Source organism: Chelonoidis abingdonii, chromosome 6 (assembly GCF_003597395.2).
Source record: "Chelonoidis abingdonii isolate Lonesome George chromosome 6, CheloAbing_2.0, whole genome shotgun sequence".
In the NCBI taxonomy this organism is placed as follows: domain Eukaryota; kingdom Metazoa; phylum Chordata; order Testudines; family Testudinidae; genus Chelonoidis; species Chelonoidis abingdonii.
Window position 1 is genome coordinate 118,123,509 of NC_133774.1, and position 24,464 is coordinate 118,147,972.

At 42.4% G+C, this 24,464-nt stretch overlaps 1 protein-coding gene across 3 annotated transcripts in view; it reads left to right on the top strand.

The window, feature by feature from the left end:
* The window catches only part of TEK (TEK receptor tyrosine kinase), a 68,185-nt gene that overhangs the window by 27,519 nt on the left and 16,202 nt on the right, over nucleotides 1-24,464 (top strand). The window contains exons 6-16 of one of the 3 annotated variants that reach the window (XM_032783904.2): nucleotides 2,626-2,766; nucleotides 3,916-4,044; nucleotides 5,401-5,555; nucleotides 6,899-7,037; nucleotides 9,542-9,703; nucleotides 11,214-11,348; nucleotides 13,357-13,653; nucleotides 16,961-17,260; nucleotides 17,849-18,006; nucleotides 19,048-19,258; nucleotides 23,574-23,684. In XM_032783904.2, coding sequence (XP_032639795.1) covers nucleotides 2,626-2,766; nucleotides 3,916-4,044; nucleotides 5,401-5,555; nucleotides 6,899-7,037; nucleotides 9,542-9,703; nucleotides 11,214-11,348; nucleotides 13,357-13,653; nucleotides 16,961-17,260; nucleotides 17,849-18,006; nucleotides 19,048-19,258; nucleotides 23,574-23,684 — 1,938 coding nt within the window. The remainder of the gene's footprint in view (nucleotides 1-2,625; nucleotides 2,767-3,915; nucleotides 4,045-5,400; nucleotides 5,556-6,898; nucleotides 7,038-9,541; nucleotides 9,704-11,213; nucleotides 11,349-13,356; nucleotides 13,654-16,960; nucleotides 17,261-17,848; nucleotides 18,007-19,047; nucleotides 19,259-23,573; nucleotides 23,685-24,464) is intronic. The other 2 variants (XM_032783905.2, XM_032783906.2) reach the window with 2 other exon arrangements.

The window sequence follows — 24,464 nt, forward strand, 5'->3', positions numbered from 1 at the left end:
ATTTGTGACTGAATGCCTTGGGGCAGAAGTGTATGTCGCCTGCTGTGTTTTACCTGCATTCTGCCATATATTTCATGTGATAGCAGTCTCGGATGATGACCCAGTACATGTTGTTCATTTTAAGAATACTTTCACTGCAGATTTCACAAAACGCAAAGAAGGTACCAATGTGAGATTTCTAAAGATAGCTACAGAACTCAGCCCAAGGTTTAAGAATCTGAAGCGCCTTCCAAAATCTGAGAGGGATGAAGTGTGGAGTATGCTTTCGGAAGTCTTAAAAGAGCAACACTCCGATGCGGAAATTACAGAACCCAAACCACTAAAAGAGAAAATAGACCTTCTGCTGGTGACATATGACTCAGATAATGAATGTGAGCATGCGTTGGTCCGCACTGCTTTGGACTATTATCGAGCAGAAGCCATCATCAGCATGGGCTCATGTCACCTGGAATGATGGTTAAAGCATGAAGGGACATATGAATCTTTAGCGCATCTGGCACGTAAATATCTGGCCACATTGGTTACAACAGTGCCATGTGAACGCCTGTTTTTACTTTCAGGTGACATTGTAAATAAGAAGAGGGCTGCATTATCTCCTGCAAATGTAAACAAATTTGCTTGTCTGAGTGATTGACTGAACAAGAAGTAAGACTGCGTGGAATTTTTGGCTCTAAAGTTTTACACTGTTTTGTTTTTGAGTGCAGTATTTTTTGTATATAATTCTACATTTGTAAGTTCAACTTCCATGATAAAGAGATTGCATTACAGTATTTGTATTAGGTAAATTGAAAAATGCTTTTTATAGTGCAAATACTTGTAATCAAAAATAAATATAAAGTGAGCATGATACACTTTGTATCCTGTGTTGTAACTGAAATCAATATATTTGAAAATGTAGAAAACATCCAAACATATTTATATAAATGGTATTCTGTTATTGTTTAATCGTGCAATTAATCACGATTAATTTTTTTAATTGCTTGACAGCCCTAATATACACCTCTACCTCAATATAATGCTGTCCTTGGGAGCCAAAAAATCTTACCGCATTATAGGTGAAACCACGTTATATCGAACTTGCTTTGATCTGCCAGAATGAGCAGCCTTGGAGCACTGCTTTACCACATTATATCCAAATTTGTGTTATATTGGGTTGCGTTATATCAGGGTAGAGGTGTATATATTTACATACACATACACGTGTGTATGTGTATACACATATGTTTAAATTCAAGCAGGTGTGCAGTGTATATGTATGTGTGTGTATATATATATCTATAAGTGTGTGTGTGTGTACATATATGTATACTGTATTGTGTTACAGCAGGGCCAGGGGGCAGCAGGAGAGTGATAGAGGGAGGCATATAAGCCTCTCCCTGTGGACTGAGGAGAGGTTACTACAGATTAATTAGAGCACCTTCAGCCAATTAAGGCCCTGCCAGAGATTTAATAAAACCCCCCTTCTTCAGTCAGACTGAAGGAGGGAAGGAGTTCTGACTGTAGTTTAGAGGAGTATTGTTATTGACCAGAGGATCAGAATACCAAGGGAAGGGAAACCCTGCCCAAGCAGAGCAGGGGGACTCCCCTGGCACAGAGGACTGAGAGACACCCTGCCCAAGGGGAAAGAGGGTAAGAAGCCTGTGAAGCTGAAGGGACTGGGACCCGGAGTAGGGTCTCTTCCCCCCTCACCTTCACCAGGTCCCTTCCCCGCTCACCTTCTCTCCCCCGCTAGGGCACTACTGATGCCATTGACACCCAAGAATAGGGGGAAGGGGCGGCGCCCTGACCGCATCACACCAAGGGAAAGCATGGGACCCACCACAATAGTGTCAGGCATTTACCACTATATATATAAATATGGTCCTGATTTATTATGTTATCCCTGGTAGAACAGTGTTGGAAGAGACCATCGACCATTCAATCCTGTATTTGTTTGTTTAATTATAACTGCCATGGCTATAATGTCACTCATGGATATAACATGGCTGTTTACTCTCAAGCTTATGTGTCACACATGTGATGTGTTATTCAGCATTTTGTTTTATTACAATGGCAGATCTGGAGGTTTTTCTTGACCCTTTGCTGTGAACAACACCCTCAAAGAAAGAAAACTTACCTCTCCTTGGAAACATGAGATTAAATCCTGGCCCTCATTCTGGCAAAACTACCATTGACTTCAGTGAGCCCAAGATTTCATACTAGGTTGGAAACGTCCAAGATTTCAGCCATAATCAAGTTCTGAGGAAAGTGCTAGGTCAGGTCCTCAGCTGGTATAACCATAGCTCCATCAAATTCAAAGGGGTTACGGTGATTTGCACCAGGTGAAGATCTGACCTTGAATATTCAAAGCACTAGATGTTCTTATATTTCATCACCTTAAAGAAAATCCAAGGTTGTTTTCATTGCTTAAAGTTATCTTCACTGCAGCAGCAGCGTAGGTCATGCCTGGAATCTTGCCTGCTGATTGACATAGTTATGAATTTGAATGGACCCAATATTTGGGGATAAAAATATTTATTTTCCATTTTTTCTATTTCTTTAACGTTGCTTAATGATGTATCACTGGAAGAACAAGCACTTTCATGACCTTGACACTGTTGGGCCATTTTTTCCCCCCTTCTATAGCTTGCGGAGACAATACATTTGGCAGAACCTGCAAAGAAAGCTGTAAAGAGAACTCAGGCTGCAAATATTATATGTTCTGTCTACCAGATCCATATGGCTGCTCTTGTGCTACAGGATGGAAGGGCCTGGCATGTGATGAAGGTACAGTCATAAATATGGTGCATTCATTGAAAGTTTGCTGCTGCTGCTTAGTGTGTGTAAAACACAAAAAGAAAAGCAATGGCAGTAGGACAGAGCCAGGCTGTTTATGCCCAGCCCACGTACCATCAATTTCCCAGTCTATGAAATAGAGACAATAATCAGATCTACCCCAGAGGAGCATATGAGGTTTGCAGATGAAAGGTGCTGTATAAGTGCAAAATATTGCCAGTATCTCATAAATTAACTGATTCTGTAACCAAAATTTAAAACATTCTGTAACCTGGGGTACATAGGTGCTGGAACTAGTGGTGCTGTGGGTGTTGCCGCACCTCCTGGCTCAAAGTGCTTTCCGTTATGTACAGGGTTTATAGTTTGGTTAAATGGCTCTCAGCATTCCTCCCCTCCCTGGCCCGTAAAAATTGACCCCTGCCTTAAGGGTCCTGTCATATTTCTAGGGATAAAAGTGGGCTACGTCAGTACCCATTCCTGCAAACTGCCAAGCATCTTCAGCTTCCATTGACTATACATTAGACTGTAATCTCTTTAGGACAGGGACCAAGTTTTTCTGTCTGTCTTTGCAGCATCTAGCACAATGGTACCATAATCCTGATAGCAGTACCAGCACAACTCAAATCACAATGTCTGCACTGGAAGCTGAAGATGCTTGCAACTTTGCAGGGTGACAAGTACAGAAATAGCTTTGCTCTGTTTTGTTGCTGTCATGATCCTCGAGATCCTGTATTGATGCTTTAAGCACAAAAGCCTTCGGAAACTCAGCCCAACTGGATCAGTGGTGGGTAATCTATGGCCCGCGGGCCGCATGTGGCCCATCAGGGTAATCCTCTGGTGAGTCGCCAGACTGTTTGGATGCCGGACGACCCTTCCCGCAGCTCTCATTGGCCAGGAACGGTGAACCACGGCCACTAGGAGCTGCAGGCAGCCGTGCAAATGTAAAGAAATGGTCTGGCGGCCTGCCAGTGGATTACTCTGACGGACCACACTCATCACTGAACTGAATGGAATGAACTCAGCATCAGATTCCGATGCGTAAGATTCTAAAGCAATGGAGGAAGATCTGTAGTATGCAAAGCAACTTGCTTTTATTCATTCCGTGTTATTAACACTTACCCTGAACACCTGTGCTTGCAGAGTGCCAATCTGGTTTTTATGGGCCGGACTGTAAACTCAAGTGTAATTGCAACAATCGGGGGAAATGCGACAGATTTAAGGGCTGCCTCTGTCAGTTTGGCTGGCGCGGTCTACACTGTGAAAAAGAAGGTAAAGCAAGGTAACACTATCGTAAATGGCCTCTTCCAGTGTGATTGCAACAAATCTTCATGCTGGCGTAACATCTCCAGCTATGGTTGATAGCCCATGGCAGCTGCCCGTTTCATTCTGGAGGGCACAGGACCTGGGTCCAAATCTTTTCTCTAGTGCAATGGCTGCCAGCTTCTGTTAGGCAAACCACGTCTGGTGCCTCAGGTTTACGAGCATTAGTCTAGGATACCTCTCCTCACATTGGAGCTAGATTACACAACCCTTCCTCACACAGGCTTTGACTCTGACATGAACGTCAGTGGAATACTTGTGTAAGTACTTACTGACATGAGCAAGCACATCTAGCGCTTACTGATGACTCTCAGCACTGGCTCATGGGGCACTGCCACTTCCTTTGTCCCATTCATCTGGGCATGTTCTTGCACCAAGTGTCTCTTATTGTTCACCAGACTGGGATTTGAATCAACACTAGCTCCACGGGGAGTTAGGCCTTGCACAGCTGAATGGGAGACAGTAGGCACCAGCTGACGCAGGAGAGTCAGGAGGCTAAGCTCTGTGCTGATTCACACTCTGTGCAACCCCACTCAATTCAGTGGAGTTGTCCAGGGCATAAATCAGCATGGAATCTGGTTTTTACCTGGTAAACTGATAGAATAGCCCCAAAAGATTGGGATCTATGTTTTAGACTAGGGTGCCCAGATGTTCCGATATTATGAGGACCATCCCAATATTAGGGGCTTTGTCTGATACATGCAACTGTTCCCCCTGTCCCCCTCCCCCCCCGCAAAAAGTGTCCCAATTTTTCACACTTCCTATCTGGTCACCCTATTGTAGTCCCGCAGTAGCCTTCAAATTCTCAAGAGATAGGCGACAGGAAGGAGCATGCATATATTGTTCCTGGCTCACAAGGTCTTTCAAGCTCAAGAAGTGTGGGGAGGGTTGAGATCATGATCAGATTGTAGCACTTCTACGCTACCCAGATTTCACTGCTGTCTTCTTATGGGCCTGGGCAATGATGAGCTGCAGGGGTGTTTCACATTAACTCAGAGAATACAATGTGTGATTTTGCAAAAGCTAGATTGTTTGTGCTTGGTATGTTTTGGGTTTGAATCTTTTCTGACTTAGTTTTACACTGGTGTAACACCCTGGACTTCGGTGGAATTATTTCTGATTTAGTTCTGTGTAAGTGAGAGGAGAATCAGGCCCTCTGTACCTGAGGTCCACAATTTGTTCAACATATGCACTGAATTTGAATTGTAGCTGCTTTTTTTAACCTCTTAGCCTGCTCTGTTTTATCTGTGAGGGGGAGAAGCAATCAGCAGATGTCATGTTGTGAATATTGGGTTCCTTACACAGGTTCAGCTGATGTACCACCTCAGATAAAGCACTTGCCAGACCATGTGGAACTCAATTCTGGCACAGAGTTTAAGCCTATATGTATAGCCACTGGCAAGCCACTCCCTGTTATTGAAGACTTTAAACTGTTGAAACAAGATGGGACTGTCTTCAAGGTAAGTCCCTGGTTTGTTTCGACTCTGTTTCTTATTTTATTATTATTGTTCTGTTTATTTGTGAGTTATTGCACACTAAATACATTTTGACCAAGTACATCTCCTTGGTGGTATGAAAATGCCATGAGATCTTCAGGGCTGAATTTTCAACCAGCTTCTATGAACTTGTCTAGACTCATAGAGGCTCCAATTCAGGAAGCTATCCCTGTTCTGCAAAAGCACTTAGCAGATGGTCATCTGTCTAGGGACAGGCTTACGCATGTGCTTCAGTGCTTTCCTAAATCAGGTCCAGAACTTGCTGTATAATGGTGAAAAAGTGTGTGAGCATTTGTTCAAATTCCCATTGGTTGCTAAGTTCATCCATGTTTGTGCCACTTTTTATTCACTGTTCATGACAATTTGTGGGAACAGGCTTCTGTTTGCACTATTGTTTGGGGGAATGTCTGTCCTTCATACAAATTCCCCTACTTTGCATACAAACTGTGATATTTGTCTGTGAAAAAGAGTGTTTGCTGTTCTGTTTGTCATTCTTCATTTGTTTTTCCCCTGTTTAAATAGTTTAAGAGATAGTAGAAAAATATCATGTGACTTGGATGACTAGCCAAACACCGTAAATAATAAATAGCAAATGACTGAAATTAACTGTTCACGGACAACACATTTGCTCAGAATTCACCACCCAAACTATTCAGCAAAGACTGAATAATTAATGTTCTTGCAAAACTCAAAACAGAAAAAGGGCTGAGTCCTTTAGATGATTTATGGATAGTTGCTAATTCAACCAGTTGTAGCAGCAAAACTGAGTAAATAACACTGATGTGCAATGGCTGTAAAATTTCCTGCAGAGTTAGCTACATTTTGCAGATGGGTGAAGAGGGCTCATACATGCAGGGCAGGAAATCAATGGAAGTTTTGTCACTGAGGCCAATAGAAGCAGGACTTTCTCTGAAGTACTTTGGGCTTTTTGGGAGGACAGGTATTATAAATGGAAGCTATATTTATTATTGTCCCATGTTAAAAGCTACATTAAAGGAAAGTGAAGGTTGCAGAGTGAAACACGCAGTAGTCTGAAAATAACATCGCTACAGTGAGATCAAAATCAGAAGTTACCAGGGCCATTTTGTCTGCACTAGAAAACTCCTGACTGAGGTGTAATATACTGCATGTAATGACTGTATGCAACATACTAAGGGCCTGATCCAAAGCCCATTGAGGTTAACAGGAGACTTGCCATTGACATTAATGGATTTTGGATGAGACCCTAGATTAGGAGGACACGTGACTTGGAGGAGGTTTTTCATTGTTCAGGTTTGTCAGACCCTTCTTATGATTTGTCATTTCAGCCCATCTCATTTGTTAGCAATCGCTCAGAGGCGAAGTTTCATATCAATAGAATCCAGCCCCCTGACTCGGGAATATGGGTTTGCAGTGTTCAGACAGTAGCGGGGATGGCAGAAGAGCCTTTCCATGTTACAGTTAAAGGTAAAGTTCTCTGAATCATGTGCTTTTAGATGTCCTCGCATCCCTCTTTTAATCCGGGCAAGCTTACACCATTAAATGTCCATACCATTCATGAGATGCTATCTATCTTCTAGCAGTTTCTGTTCCGAGATCTGATAATGCATTGAGCTGAGTCATGAGCCCATTTCTTTATGTCATGTTTATGTTTGTTTATACAAATACTTAACCCTTTCCACGTATATTATCCTGCTCCATCATTTATGCTCCAGCTATGCTTAAAGGGCCTGAACCAAAGCCTTCATTATTAAACTCAGAGGAAGTCCTTCCATTGACTGGAAAGAGCTGTGAATCAGGCCCAGAGCTTGCTGCTTTGCTGATATTTAATGTAGTACGGAAAATCTTCTTCAGAGACTAGGACAAATATCTTCAAACATAGGTGTGTAAATTAGGCACTGCCATCCAGATTAACTCATCTTAATAAAAGAAGCCCAATTGTCTTGTGTACTGAGCACCTAGAAAACCCAGAGACTTCAGAGATACAGGTGCTCAGAGTGGTGCTTTAGGGTTCAAGCCAGACTAGTAAGAGGTTGTGTCGCCGCCTGCCCTGCAACTTTGGATGCGTCAGTGCTATGCTGCTATGGCTCACAGCCCGAACACCAAGAGCCAGCATACAAGCAGGCAGGTCCCACCCTGGCTTCCACAACCCAGTTACTTTTTGCAGAGTGACCCCCAATACTCTCAGTCCCAAATTTTCCCCAAACCGTCTGCCATTGTGACAATGTGCTGAGGTTCCCAGAATCGAGAGTTACTGCGTTACCCCTCTCTGCCTCAGCAAGTGAGAGTTTTGCTACTGCTAAGCTCTGTCACAGCTCCCTGACACACCAGCTTCAAACTCCTCAGGATTCTGCCAGTCCAAACCTTGCCCTGCAAGTAACAAACAGTGACCCCCAACTCCCAAGTTCCCCAGAGACATCTCCCAGCAGTGTCCTCTCCTGGAAGGCTCGAGAAATTATTAGTTCATTGCTCCTTTAAAGAGACAATACACTCCAATTCATTAATTTAACTTGAGTTCAACAAACACTCTTACTTCAATCACTGCACAGAATTGGTGTATAGTAAAAGAAAAATAAGTTTATTAAGTAAAATGTCAAAGGTCTAGGTGATACCAAGTATAAAGGAGTAAAGGTAGAAAGGGTTACAAGCAAACAAAAGTAAAAATACTGTTCTAAGACTAAAAGTTAATTTCAGCAAGTTACAGTCTTTGCCTAAGCAGATTTCTCCCCTATATATAGTTCCCAGAAACTTCAGCCCCCTTGGCTGAAGGCTCCAATGTCCTGTGATTTGAAGGGCTCTGGCCCCTTGAATTTTATGGGGCTCTCTCCCCTTTCTTTGTAGTTTATGGAAAGTAAACCAGCCCAAGCTTCTCTCTCCTGCTGGGATGTAGACACCAGGCTGTTTTCCCAAAGTTCATTTACCCGGTTAAAGATGCAGAAAGGCTTCCTGTTGATTTTCCATCTCTGTGCTGATCTACATGTAAACCAGGCTTACATTGTTTTGATAATGCTTCATTTACCTTGGAGACAGTAGATAGCTACCTTCCCTGCTATCTCTCTTTGTACACACCCATCTACATCTCATGCAAGAATATTAATGATCAGTGAGTTATCGGTTTTCCAGTGATACATTACACGCTACCTTTTGGGTCTATATCATGACAACAGTGTATTAGGTGTAGTGAGTATGTCAGGCTTGACAAAAGTTGCTGACACAGAGATGTGAACCACCAATGAGCCTCTCTGTCTCCCTCAGCAGCTCTGAAAATCAGGGTATGTAAGTAAGTGCTACTCAAAGTGAATAAGAGTTATAGAAAGAGGACCCTTACAGTGGGGAGCATATTAACCATAAGGGGACACTATCTAGATCAAAACCCATGTTTTAACAGTCTTCCTTACTCTTGATAGTCCTACCTGGGATTATTAAACCTGAAAGAATTTTAAAAATCTGATATATTTTCATTGTGGATAACATTTGTTTACTTCCTTGGCATTTCACTCAGCCTGGACAATGTTTCCAATCAGTTTCACTTTCTGGTTCTCATAGACTGGCACAAGATTAAAGATTTTTATTGACAACACTACAGGGAAATGTTTAAACAAACATCTGCATTCAAAACATTAAAACAGTCCTACCTTGAACAGCCACCTCTTGCATTGTAATTTTTATGAATTGGCAAATGTATGGGACGGTAAAGATTGAAAAAAAAATCCAAGCATTTGGAAAGGGATCTAAACCCTCATTTTTTAGGGTATAATCCCACCTCCAACTAATGGAAGTTAGGAAGAAACTTTCCGTACCACAAAGAAATGTTGTTGAAGTTGCTGTCAGAAACAGGGTACTGGAGTAGATAGACCATTGCTCTGATACAGTCTGGCAATACCTGTATTCCTATGACTCCAGGTAGCTACCACAGTTTTATTAATACAGACAAATAAAAGATCTGGTCTAATAGCCACATTCTTGCTCAGTTCCTCCTGTGCCTCAGTATGCTCCAAGGATGATAGAGGGTGGACATAATTTTCTCACCATCGATATCAATGCTGACTCCCATACTGGTGATGGACCGATTGTGTCAACCAAGCTCCTGTATAAGCCTGCTAAAGGTTATCAGCCCTGGATGTCAGTGGAAGGTAAGGGTCAGTCCTTTCATCCCATGAATCATACAGAAACCTCATCTACAATCAAGCTGAAGCAAAATTAGAATGTGATGTTTGCTCTAAAGTAAAATTTTGTTCTGAAAAATGACTTTTACTTATACAGGGCTCAAAAGAACCTATGGCTGGTCCTGGCAAGTGTAATTTTTACACAGTTTTTAAACTAAAAAGATATTAAAGCAGCAGCAGAAGCAAATGGCCTCCTGTCTCAGGTTTTTATAAGGCTTCTATCACTGTGGTACCCAAGTACTGGCTTCTAGGACTTCTGAAGACCAAGGGCAAATTTCGGAAGTGAGTTAAGTGAATTTAAATAGCCTAGAGGAGAGGATAGCTTACCCCATATAGACTTTTCCTAGATTGCCGCAGGGCTTACTTACACGTTGGTGAGTGTGTGAGTAACTTACAAACACACACCTTACACATCAGCTCTAAATTTGAGCCACTGAGTGCAAGGGAATGTAAACAAATGTATTTCAGACTCTGACAGGCCAGAAGCGAGGAGCGTAGCTAAAAAAAACAATGAACTGCAGGATGTAAAAAGGCGTAATCTAAAGCAGCTCTCTCAACTGACACCTTCTCACTCCTCAATGTGTAATTTACGCCAGCTTGGTTTCCCTTACATACACACCTCTACCCTGATATAACGTTACCCGACATAACACAAATTCGGATATAACGCAGTAAAGCGGTGCTCTCGGGTGGGGTGGGGCTTCGCACTCCGATGGATCAAAGCAAGTTCAATATAACGCAGTGAGATTTTTTTGGCTCCCGAGGACAGCATTATATCAAGGTAGAAGTGTAAATAACTGGATATAAGGGTAGATATGAGGGAGTATGCCTGATTATATGGGAGTCTAACCTATATCACTTTCCACATCATCTTCATTAGTCACCAAGTCTCTTTGCTGGGATCTCTTGATGAAACACAGATACATCAACACTGAGCATTCTTGAGCCTTTAACCAACACGTTCATGGGTATTCGGGATTCCAATTTGTTCTTTCCAGGATTATATGTTATGTCCATCATTGTGGTATCTGAACTCTTAATAGCTAGACCAATGACATCATTAAGTCTCCAAAAGAGTGAAGAGGTCTGCCTGCATGTATCTAACTACAGGAGCAGATTGTAAGATCTTTGAATTGGGGTCAGCTCACTTGGGGCCAGATTTTCAGAAGTGCTCAGCACCCAGCAGCGCCCACTGAGGACCCTGAGCACTTCAGTACTTTTGAAAAGCTGCCCTTTTGAATCTCATGCAAGGCTGGGTACATTGCTGGTGCTTTAACCCATAAAAAGCAATATTGTCATAATGGTAATTAACAGGTATGTCTAAACAGCTCACCCTAGAGTAATGGGAGTAAAGCGGAGCCCATAACATTGACCTCTCTCAAGAGCAGATCCAGCTGTGATGCGGGATTCAGAAAATCCCTTATTATTTTTCAGAATGGAATGGAGGGTTGACCTTTCTTTCTCCTTTTGTTCCCAGTAAATGGAGAGAGCAAGAAATTAGATAATCTAGAACCCAAAACAGAATATCAGTTCTGTGTTCAGCTAAGCCGGCAAGGGGATGGTGGAGAAGGGCATCCTGGGCCACAGGCAAGCTTCACAACGGCTGCACTTGGTACGTAGGACTTTTGGCCTTTCACATGGGGAGCTTTCAATCAACCTTCTTTGTTTTCTCTGCAATATGCACAGCCGCATTCAGCTGCATGCATGCCAAAGCCCACTGAAATCAATGGAAGCCTTTCCATTGATTTCAGTGGGTTTTGGACCAAGCCTCAAAACAATGTTCCTCAAACAGTGAGGCCAGGGAAGGCTCAGATCCTTTCAGAGGAGTCTCAAGCAAAGCAAAGAAAAATGGGGGAAGAATTGCAAAAGTGGCTAAATATAATTCTCCCCATTTTACAGGTGGGAAAACTGAGACACAGTGAGGTTAGGTAACTTGCCCAATGCCACACAGCAAGTACTCTGCTATGATGGGGATAGAATCCCTTCTCCTGGTTACTAGTGATGGCTCTAACCATTAGACTATGTTGACTTCTTTAAGGTTAAGACTATTTAAAAATCAAAATCTCATACTTAGTCAAGGAACAGGAAGAAATCAAATACTCAGGCACTAAATAAATGACCTCTTGTTTACTGAACCCTTAAAATGGAAATGACCCAGCAATAAAAAGAGAGGGGCCTGGCCCTTTCCTCATGTTTAAAAACTTCCACTTTGCATCAGTAATCTTTCAACCATCCTCCATCCCAGTTAAGACAAGAAAGGTACCTTTTTTGCTGACACCCAGGTCAACAGTTCTTTATATGGAGCTTGTGCACACCAGCAACAAACCAGGGATCTACTAGCTGTGGAGTATTAGCTCTCTTCCCTGCACCCCATCTCCTTCAATGTCATTTGAATTCCCTAGTCTATTATCTCTGTTCTACATTGTCCCATAGCTCTGTTGTTTTATTTAACGACACACAATATAGTTATTCAGGGCCCCTCATTCTCCTTCGAAGGAGAGGAGCATTTACTTCTGCTATTCTGATCTAGTGAATGTGACTATGGACAGGAACTAAGTGACAGGGTCTGATTCTACATTGCCTTACCCCATGTGTAGTCATTTACACCTATGAAAGTGAATGCAGAATGTAGAATGCTGCCAGATTGACATATTAGCCCAGGGATCGGCAATGCTTGGCAGGCCAGGCCGGTTTGTTTACCTCCTGCGTCCACAGGTTCGGCTGATCGCAGCTCCCACTGGCTGTGGTTCGCCACTCTAGGCCAATGGGGGCTGTGGGAGGCCGTGGCCAGCACCTCCCTCATCCCGTGCCACTTCCCACAACCCCCCTTGGCCTGGAGCAGCAAACCGTGGCGAGTGGGAGCCGCGATCAGCTGAACCTTCGGACATGGCAAGTAAACAAACCGGCCCTGCCCACCAGGGAGCTTACCTTGGCAGGCCACGGGACAAACCTTGCTAATCCCTCTATTAGCCTTTTATGTGCACTTTGTAGCGCTATAAATGATTATACACAGTGCAGAGCAGTGGAGAATCAGGCATCAGGCCCTTGGTTTCTTACCAGCACTCCTTATCACCAAATGTTAGAAGTAAACAATCTTTCACAAAAACAGAGCAAATGAAGCCACATGAAGCCTTCAGTCCAGGAGGGAATGTGGCTGGAGGAAGTGGCTGGAGAAATTCCAGATTTTCTGAGAAGCAAATGGCATTGCAGAGAAACTGAAGATCTGAAATCCACCACCCTGCTACTTGTGGCAGGCCCAGCAGCATCAGTGATTGACAGTACTTTCCAGTTGCACCATCAAGGGCACTGCAAAATGCTAAAGTCATTTAAAAATGTCAATATTGTGATCCATGCAAGAATGCCATGTCCCTGAGAAGCAACCCAAAGCACGCCATGCTTGGGCTGAGCATTTGACCTCAACAGCAATTCTAGCCTCTGCTAGGTATGGAGGACAACATTTGAACTCTGGATGACCTCAGGCCTCACTTGGCCGTGCAGAGCACTAACCACTAACCCAGAAGGCCAGTTCCAGATTATTGTTTTAATACCGTCCTTTGTGTGCAAGTATCCAGAAGACATAAAATAAAGTTTTTTCTCTCTCTCTCTGTGGATTCTCCAAGGTCTTCCTCCACCAGAAGGTCTCACCCTCCTTCCTGAAAGCAAGACATCTCTGATTTTGTCATGGCAGCCAATAGCACAGAAGCCAGAAGATGACCTTCTTGTAGAAGTGGAAAGGACAAGTGTGAATGACAACAGCGGTGATCAGGACAATGTTATCACCGGTGTGCCAGGAAACATATCCACTCTGGTTATTGGTGATTTAGAACCCAGACAGCAGTATAGGTGCAGGGTACGTGTGAATACCAGGTCTGAAGGAGAGTGGAGTGATTATTTGTATGCATGGACCTACAGTGACAGTAAGTGACTGGATTCTCTTTACATTATTTAATCCTTTCTCTTCCTCTACCCCCTCCCCCTCAAAGCAGGATTCTGATGTTGCTAGAGGTCTCTGTAAAATGTAATTGTGACGGGTTTGGTCACAGAGACCCACTTGGGACAGTCATCTGATGTGCTAAAACTACCTCTGAGCCCATCTTCCTTGCCAGTTTGGGACTCCAGAACCCTGTCTTGTTGAACCAGACATGCAAACCTGCTGCAACACAGATCCAGGGTCTGAACTACGACCCCAAAGCTGCAGACTTAACTGAAAACAGCTCAGCAAGTGCTCCTGTCTCCCGGACTGAGACACCCAACTCCCAGTGGGATCCAAACCTTAAATAAATCCATTTTACTCTGTATAAAGCTTATAGAGGGTAAACTCATAAATTGTCCACCTTCTATAACACTGATAAAGAGATATGCACAGCTGTTTGCTTCCACAGGTACTATCACCTACGCTAGGATAATTAATAAACAAAAGTGATTTTATGAAGTATAAAAAGTAGGATGTAAGTGGTTTCAAGAAATAACAGACAGAACAAAGTAAGTTACCAAGCAGAATAAAACAAAATACACAAGTGTAAGCCTAATACATTTAAGAAACTGAATACAGGTAAATCTGAACAGGAGTACTTGTGGCACCTTAGAGACTAACAAATTTATTTCAGCATGAGCTTTCATGAGCTACAGCTTGCTCCTTTGGATGCATAGAATGGAACACACAGACAGAAGATATTTATACATACAGAGAACATGAAAAGGTGGAAGTATGCATACCAACAGGAAGAGTCTAATCAATTGAGATGAGCTATCATCAGCAGGAGAAAAAAAACTTTTGAAGTGATAATTAAGATGACCCATAGAAGGTGTGAGGAGAACTTAACATAGGGAATAGTTTTCAATCTAGTGCAATGACCCAACCATTTCCCGGTTCTTGTTTAGGCCTGAGTTTTAATTGTACAATAATTTTGGCATATATTTTAATTCGAGTTCAGCACCACCCAAAGTGCTTTCTCGAGACCAGGCTTGAGAGTGCCGAGACTGCAGCTGATACTCGAATATTTGAGGCCAAAATTAGTGAACAATTAAACTCAGGGCCTGAATTAACGAGACTGGGGGAATGGTTGGGTGTCATGTCCACTAATGGAATCTATTTTCCCTATGTTAAGTTCTCCTGCACACCTTCTATGGGTTCATTCTTATTATCACTTCTTTAAAGTTTGTTTTTTCTCCCTGTTGATGATAGGCTATTCTCACTTTGATTAGGTACTCTTCCTGGTTGGTATGCGATCACTTTCCAACCGTTCATTGTTCTCTTATGTAAAATATCTCTGAGCTGTAGCTCATGAAAGCTTATGCTGAAATAAATTTGTTAGTCTCTAAGGTGCCACAAGTACTCCTGTTCTTTTTGCGGATACAGACTAACACGGCTGCTACTCTGAAACAGGTAAATCTGACCCTCAGAGATGTTCCAATAAGCTTCTTTCACAGACTAGATTCCTTCCTAGTCTGGGCCCAATCCTTTCCCCTGGTACAGTTGTAGTTAGTTCCAGCTCAGGTGGTAACTAGGGGTTTTCTCATGACTGCAACCCCCTTTGTTCTGTTCCACTCCCTTTTATAGCTTTGGCACAAGGCAGTAATCTTTTGTCTGTCTGGGTCTCCACTCTTCCTTCTATATGGAAAAGCACCAGCTTTAACATGGATTCCAGTATCAGGTGACATGTCACTATAAGTCCTCATTCTCCATTCTTTCAGGGCTGGCCTGCACGTACCCAGGAAGGTTTGTGAGTAAACGGAGCATTCACGACCAATTGTCCTAGTTAATGGGAGCCATCAAGAGTCCAAGCCACCATTAATGGTCCACACTTTGCATAGTTACAATAGGACTTCAGAGTAATACTTCATTTTCAGATACAAGAATGATATATTCATACAAATAGGATGAACACACTCAGTAGATTATAAGCTTTGTAATGATACCTTACAAGAGACCTTTTGCATAAAGCATATTCCAGTTACATTATATTTACACTTATAACATATTTCCATAAAACATACGCAATGCAATGTTACAGCAATCCTCTGCAATGATAGTATAGTGCTTCTGAATGCACATTTACAGCTGCTTTTAGCTATTGTTAAGAGGGATAGCTGAGGGTCAGCACTAATTCTTATTCCTCGGTTAGAGACTAAGGATGTGAGTTCCAAAAGTTCCTAAGTGACTCAGGAGCACAGGTCTCAGTGACTTTCAATGGGACACATGCTCCTAAATCACTTTGGTTCCCTTGGAAACCCCACCCTGAGGGCCTGATTCTCAGAAGTGCTGGGCACCCACAGCTCCATCCAAGACAACAGGCTCTCCATTGATTTGGAAAATCTGGCTGAGTTGTACCAAGCACTGAACGGTGAAGAGAAGGTGCAATGTTTGTGCACTACACTGAGTGCAGAGAGTAGTTGAGTCTGCCGTAATGCTGGTGGTAGAAACCTCAAAGGAGGAAGAAGGGATGAGAATGTGGTAAGGCCATAGATTCACCTGTCCCCCACAGTACTGTCACCACAGCCACACATTCTGGGGGCTCATGAAGTCATTGTGGTTGCCTGAGGCACAGTGCTTCTAGTACGCTCCTCTGGATGGGCACATCTCTGCACCACTCGTGCCTGCAACCTCAGTGCTAATCCCATTCACATAGGTGCTTACCCACACTGGTAAACATTGCACAGCTGGGCCCTGCATGTATTACAAACATGACAGTGGTGACCTGCTTCTGGAAATATCACCATAGGTATATTATTCTGAGGAGAACTTGTCTTGCCAGCTGTGGTTGTGGCCACCAGCTAGGGACTCAATCCTGCTCCCATTGAGATCTGTGGGAGTTTTGCAGTTGACTTCTACCCTTCCTAACGGCTGTTAGATGGACAAGGAAAACAGGCCTTAAAGCAATGAAAAGTAAGGGATACTGGAGCCACAGAGGGATGCTGATCCAGTCAGGAGGTAAAATTATGCTGCCCCGATTCAAGAGGAATCCTTTTGTCTAGGATAGTACCTGGAGCAGTCTCTTCTTTTTCCCAGCAAGGATAGGGAATACCACAAGGAATCTGCTGGAAGTGTTCAGCATTGCAATAGTTGGTGCCATGTTAACTTTATAAAAACATAGTCAAGTTTCGTTTGCTGTCGCCCTGATCCTGGTTCTCTTTAAGCCAGTGGGAGTACTGGGGAAAGGATTGGCACTAAGAGAAGGAGCAAGGATGGATGTAAACTGGAACATGTTCTTTTTTTGTTCATAGGAATCCCACCACCACCTGACAACATCAAGATTTTCAACATCACAGACACCTCTGCCATCATCTCTTGGTCAACTGCTGTGGGACAGTCCATCTCGTCCATCATCATCAGCTACAAGATTTATGGCAAGGCTGAGTACAACCACATTGACGTCACAATAAAAAACACAACCATCACGCAGTATCATCTCAAGGGCCTCGAGCCGAACACTGCGTATCTAGTTCAGATTAGTGCACAGAACAATATTGGACCAAGCAACCCAAATGCTTCTCTTGAACTGAAGACTCTCCCGGAAACAAAAGGTTGGTTACTCCAGCGTACTGAACTCAATCCAAACCATGCCTGGGTGGTCTGGGAGGCCACGTGGGTTAGCAAGCTGAGAACAGAGCTGGGGACTATGAACACCTGCGATTGTATTTATTTGTTACTCTGAATGTTTTGCATTTTAAGAAAAATGTACACAATGCACATCCAGACAAAGGCCTTAGAATTTGAATCCCAGCTCTGTTATTGTCTCTGGGGCAAGTCACACAATTTCCAAAAGTGGCCGCTGACTTTCAGTGCCTCAGTTATTGAGGGCCCAAAGTTTCATAGATGTTTAGAGTTCAAAGCTGGAAGGGACCATTAGCTCATCAAATCTGATCTCCTGCATAACACAGGACATGGAATTTCACCAGCCTGGCCACTCACTGACTGATTTTCAGAGATGCTGAGCACCCCCAGCTCCAGTTGAAATCAGTGGCACCACAGGTGCTCAGCACTACTGAAGATGAGGCCCAAGTTCTCTTGGCTTCCATTTGTGTATCTGTAAAATGAGAATGCTAATAATTACTTCCCTCAGAGGACTGTCAATGTTAACCAGGTGCTAAGTGCCATTTTCCCCTCAACAGCTCCCTATGAATCCAAGGGAGGGAAAATGCTGCTGATTGCTATCCTTGGCTCAGCAGGGATGACCTGCCTAACAATCCTGCTGGCCTTTCTCATCATGCTGCAGCTAAAGCGAGCCAACTTCCAGCGCAGAATGGCTCAAGCCTTCCAAAACGTGGTGGTGAGTTTCCAGTTTTGCTTTGTCCATGCAATGGTTCATCTCAGCTCATCTCTTATCTTTTCCTCATGGTTCCCTCCTCCTCCTCTTCCGACTTTCAAAATAAAGCTGCTCCCAATGTGTGTATTAGCATTAATAGTGTCAAGCTTTCCTACCACTGACCCAGAGGTGAGCAGGGGATCAAAATTGTGGGATACGAAGTAGAGGGTCCACCTTGAGGAGGAAGGCAGCTATGAACTATGTCTCCCCTTCTGTTTCGCTGCTTCTATCTCCTTTGCAGAACCAGTTTGTGACCTGATGTGTGTGAGGACAGGAGGCATGCCCTGCCAGACCAGAGAAAGGCTTGTGAACACACTATTCTGTGTGGCGTGGTCTCCATTTAAGCAGCACCTTTGGTTGTAAAATGCAGTGCAAGTTGCTGCTACTCTGAGCCCAGTAACTGCTCCTCCACAGTTTTTAGAGATGGGCACAGCAGGCCAGGAGCCAGCCAATGGCAGCACCACACCTCTACCAGCTTCTTTCATACAGTGGACAGTATGGGCCATGATCACCAGTTGTTAGGTCCCACGGAAACTCTCCCTACACGCTTTTCTTCCACAGAAGCAAATCCTATGGGGATGCATTAATTAAAGTGAGGATGACCCTTCGAACACAGCAGACTATTTGCTGCACCACAGCTTGATTAGGCAAGGGAGAGAGTGGAGATGATTTAGTTGCTAGATGTAATAGTTTGCTCAGATATTTCACTTTCTCTTCTTTCTTCCTCAACACTGCAGTAGAACCTGCTCAATATGAAGAGGGAAGTTTATCCAACCCTGTAGCCTACTTTCTGTCAGCCTCCACTACACTATTATAAAAGTAGTCAGTAAGTGTCTGACACTCCTTTCATTTAGACAGTATAAACCAGGAATTACTCTGCAGAAGACAATAAGCAAGAGAAGGCTCAGCTCCCATATGCTTATACTGAGTGGACAATAAGTTCTGTGGTATTACTCCAAATGTTACCAACAACAACTGCTAACACCTGGTGAATTTTTTTCACAGAGAGAAGAGCCAGCTGTCCAGTTTAACTCAGGAACTCTCACTCTGAGCAGGAAAGCCAAGAACAGCTCAGACCACACTATCTATCCAGTCCTAGAGTGGAATGACATCAAATTTCAAGATGTGATCGGGGAGGGCAACTTTGGACAAGTCCTTAAAGCACGAATTAAGAAGGATGGCTTGCGAATGGATGCTGCCATCAAAAGGATGAAAGGTCAGCAGTTTGCATTAAAGAATGTAGAGTCTGTGAGGCCAGGGCTCTATGTTTATCTGGGATTGTACAGTGCCTGGCACAAGGGGACCTTGATTCTGACTGGGGCCTCAGGCTACTACTGTAATATAAATACTAACTACATAATGAGCATGAATAATAAGATCACTGCTGCTTTTGTCTGCCCGATTTTTGCATCCCGGTGATGGCTTTTTTCCCTCTCTGTGTGTTTTTTATAGTTTAACCTGGTATCATTGAGTGCTGACTTTTACGTGTGAGTTTCAGTCTGTTTGATGGGTCACATGAAATGCTTATCATTTGCTACTCCACAGTGATAATGGCACAGAGCATTTAAAATTTGCGGAGGTTGCCCTAAATAAATAGATAAGGTAGCAGTATATTTGCAGGGTCATTTAAATTTCCCTCTACTTATTGTTGGGCATCACTTCTCTATCTAAGGTACTTTTAAGATGCATATCAGCATGGTATCTAAGTTCCAAAAATACTAGAATACTGCCACTATTGTGCCTGGAATACTGCAGATACTGAGACGTTGTTATGCAGCTCTCTAAGTCATTATCCCAGGAAACTGGCAGTTGTTTAAGGGTGGCCATTGTATCACCCATTCTAAGAAGAAGAAGAGAAAGCATGGTTGCTGCTGCTGCATGGAATGGTGAATGTTGAGTTTTCAATGATACTCAGTGTGACCAGAATATCAGGGGAGCCGACTGAGGTCACTCAGTTAGGATGAATTGCAAAGAATCAGGCAGACAATCCCCAAAGCTGGTGAATATTCCAATACTTAGATTTACCAAGCCAGCACAAAGCCTTCTATAATACCTTACTGGTTACCCAGAAGCCAATAACACAGTTGCCTTAAAGTAACCCAGCCTCAGGCCTTCATCCAGACACTCAAGTTAAATATGATGAGGACTAATGAAAATTGTATTAATCATGTAAAAAGGTTCTACCAGTCCCAAAGGATCAGACATATTACCATCCAGGTTAATGAATATTCCAGATCTTACCCAAATACGCGTTCCAGCCAATTCTTATTAACTAAACTAAAATGTATTAAAAAAGAAAAGGAAGAGAAGACTGGTTAGAAGATCAGTATACACAGACATGAGTACAGTGCGTGAGATTCGTATTCATAGCAGAGATGGTGAGCTTTGTAGAGGCAAAGAGTTCTTTCAGAAATAGTTCATAGGTTATAGTCCAGTGTTTGTATTCAGGGCAGGCCAGTCAGAGCTGGGATCTCAGTCCTTGTGACTTAGGCTTCCCCTGCATGAAGCCTCAAGCAGATCTGAGATGACAGGATCAGGACCCAAGCCCTTTTTTGAACAGTCGCAGGCTCTCTTGTGACAGCTTGGAGTCCCTCGGAGAACAATAGATACTCATTTCCTACGCATCGCCAGTAATTATCCACACAGATCCACATAAGGCAATTGCCTGTTTTTTCACCATTTGCAGATGATTTGCTATACATGTCAAAGAGAGATGAATACAGCGATATCCTAGGTTTACAGTTCATTTAATTGTTAAGAATTTCTTTTGATCTCTGAATTAACAGAATACAGCATAGACGGACTGTTTGATTACATTGTTGATCGCTACCCATACATGTGTAAATAACAAAAACACAAACATTACCTACCCGTATGTTTAAGGGTTGAATTTGTGTCATTTCTCCTGCAGGATGCTTAACCCTTTCTTCCTCAGTTTGGGTTTTTAATTTGATCATCAACTTTAATCTGCTCTAGAGAAACATTTTTCTAACCAATGAGTTCTTTCTGTGCTTTATCTAATTCCAGATTCACTTCTGAGGCTAGGTCTACACTGGGCGGGGGGGTTGACCTAAGATACGCAACTTCAACTACATGAATAGAGTAGCTGAAGTCGGCATATCTTAGGTCAATTTACCTGGCCATGAGGGTGGCAGCAAGTTGACTGCTGCCGCTCCCCCGTCGACTCTGCTTCTGCTTCTCGCCACGGTGGAGTTCAGGAGTTGACGGCAGAGTGATCGGGGATCGATCTTATCGCGTCTACACTAGACATGATAAATCGATCCCCGATAGATTGATCACTACCCATCAATCCGGCGAGTAGTATAGACGTACCCTGAGATATTAGATAGACATTCAGAAACTTCATTCACATATAAACTGCTTTTCTGGACAGACACACAGAGCTATTTTCCACAGACAAACATTTGGAGAATTCCTCAATAGGCAATTCCTAATAGACACAGGTTTAGGATTATTTCTTTCCTGTGACTGGTTTATGTTAACCTGACTGAACAAAGCGTTAATATCATGCTCAATCAAAAGATTCTTAGGCAATAACTTCCTTACAGCAGCTATAACTTCATATTTAATGCTATTCCATTCAAGGTGGATTCTGGCTAAAGGCACATTTACAGTAAACTCACAGAGGATTACAATATTCACACTTCCACCCGTTAAGTAATCTTCCTCTTTAACAAGAGTGATGTTAGAACCTGTCATTTGCCCTAAACAGATTTTACCATTGATTTTTACATTCTCTGCCCAAGTTATGGTGTTACCTTCACCTGAGCTCATTGTAAAAACATTTACATAAAAGATGGCAGAGTTGGGGTATATTTTGGTTACACACAGACAACTGCCTAGAGTCAAACAACATACCAACATTGTTACAAACTGGGTAGATTCTATCCCCATATTTGCTGCTGGGAGGAGCTAGCTTTTCAGGATGATACAGTTCTTTCATTCTCTTGAGCTGGAGCTTAAGTCTGTCCATTTTTGCCTTAGTTTCTAGCTCCTGCAATCAAATATATGCAATTCTTTGTTCATGTTCAAAATATAGGCATTGTCTTTCAACAGCGTCTCCTTCCATATCAGCTATCTTTGCTTTTCCTGCAATCCAAGATCTATTAGCTTTTGTTCAAGTTGCTGCTGGTTTCTCACTGAAAGCATTTTCGCTGAGTCTGCTTCCTGATTACTGGCCATTAACAGATTTTTGAATTCTTGCTCTGGGGCCTTTTATTAAAAGACAACGCCTCTGTGAGCACAATTCTTCCAGGCTTTTTCTGTCAGGATCTTTGTAGGATCTGGGTCACTAACTGCAACTGATTTTTAACCCTTAAATTCTCCAATATTAAAATTAATTTTTGACAAATGTGTGGTTTGGTCCAAAAACCCAATTTAACCTGTGGTAATGTGTGTCCAAGCATGACTACGCCACTGTGCCCAGAATCCCAGGGGAGCCAAGTGAGGTCAATCAATTAGGATGAACTGCAAAGAATGGGGCAAGCAATCCCCAAACCTGGTGGATATGCCAATATTTAGATTTACCAAGCCAGACCAAAACCTTCTAATACCTCACTAGTCATTCGTCACACCCAGTGTGCATTTTTTATGGATGAAAAACTGGTCTAAGTGTGGATAGCCCAGAAGGGCAGTACCACCCTGGCTATGCCAGCATGCCAGCTACAATAGACATGTACAAACAGAGACAAGAAAAATTTGTATATGGTAAATCAAAATATAAGTTTAGGGGCAACGCTCCAGCCAAGCTCCCAATATTTATAATGTATCTTTTAATCAGAGAGATCCAAGCTCTTTAGGGATTATTATGCTCAATCCACCTCCCAGTAGAGTCTTTTGATTGACTTCAGGTGGGGTTAGATTGGACCCTTAATTAAGGACAAGGTGAATCATAGCTGTAGACAAGGTTTATATATAAAACCAGGCATATTCCACAACTGTGTTATGATGTTTTGGATCCTATCCTCATTTTTAGATGTTAAAAGATCTTTTCATCATAGGTAAGCAACAGATGGATTCAGTTGGTTTATGACACCAGACTTCACAGAAGTCTTATTTTGTGCTGCACCGTAAGTGTGCTAGGTGAAAAATATTTCTGGTGTATGATCACATTAGCTTATTGATAGATTTTGGAATAAGCTCCCTTGGCTACTTTTATTACCCTTGAATTGGATGCTTTAAGGCGTTTGGTATTTGGGGACTTCAATATCAAGATCTGCTCACTCTCTTTTTTAGGCTGATGGATTTGTATAACCTGGTAAGGCATATTGTGTCTCTATACCATAAGAGGAGTGACATATTGGGTGTGACTGTTGAAGACATTATGATGCCTCTGGGTTTTTGATTGAAGAATGATGTTATTATTTAGGTAAAGACTGGAATACCATGGAGTTTATCCCTTTTCGACTTCAACCAGTAGTCTAAATTCTTGTCTTAATGAACAGTAGCAATAGTGTGGTTTTAACTGCAGTTTAGATGAGTACATAAATAAATGTTTCTTTGATTTCCAGAGTATGCCTCAAAGGATGATCACAGAGACTTTGCTGGAGAATTGGAAGTTCTTTGTAAACTTGGACATCATCATAATATCATAAATCTTTTGGGAGCATGTGAACATCGGGGTAGGATATTTTGTTTACTTGACTTTAAAAATTATACAATAAAATAATAGAACTACATATTTGTCCAGGGCAGAAATTCTCCTTATATTAATGTAATTATTGCATTCAAAAAAGGAAAAATATCACCCTGTTCATAACATAAAATATAAGCAGATTTTTACATAAAATATTTAGATGCATAATAAACAAAAAACACGACATAGCTAAACAGTGGTCTGTGGACCACCAGTGATCACCAGTGCTCTTTTTGGTGATTTGCAGAATTAATCTGTTTGAAAACCAAGAAATGGAGTTGTTGAACTGGAGGTTCGTTCATAAGCCAACGTTTACCTGGGACGATCACTGAAGTGAATAGATCCACACCGGTTAATGATCTGGCCACATACTACAGTAGAACTTTAGAGTTACAAACACCAGAATTATGAACTGACCAGTCAACCACAGACTTCATTTGGAACTGGAAGTACACAATCAGGCAGCAGCAGATACAAAAAAAAAAAAAAAAAGCAAGTAGAGTCCTGTGTTAAATGTAAACTACTAAAAAAATAAAGGGAAAGTTTTAAAAAAAGATTTGACAAGGTAAAGAAACTATTTCTGTGCTTGGTTAATTTAAATGAAGATGGTTAAAAGCAGCATTTTACTTCTGCACAGTAAAGTTTCCAATCATAAAGTTTTGTTCAGAGTTACGAACAACCCTCATTCCCGAGGTATTTGTAACTCTGAGGTTCTACTGTATTCCACATTGCGAACTGCTGGGCTGCAACCTTTCTGTTATGAAAA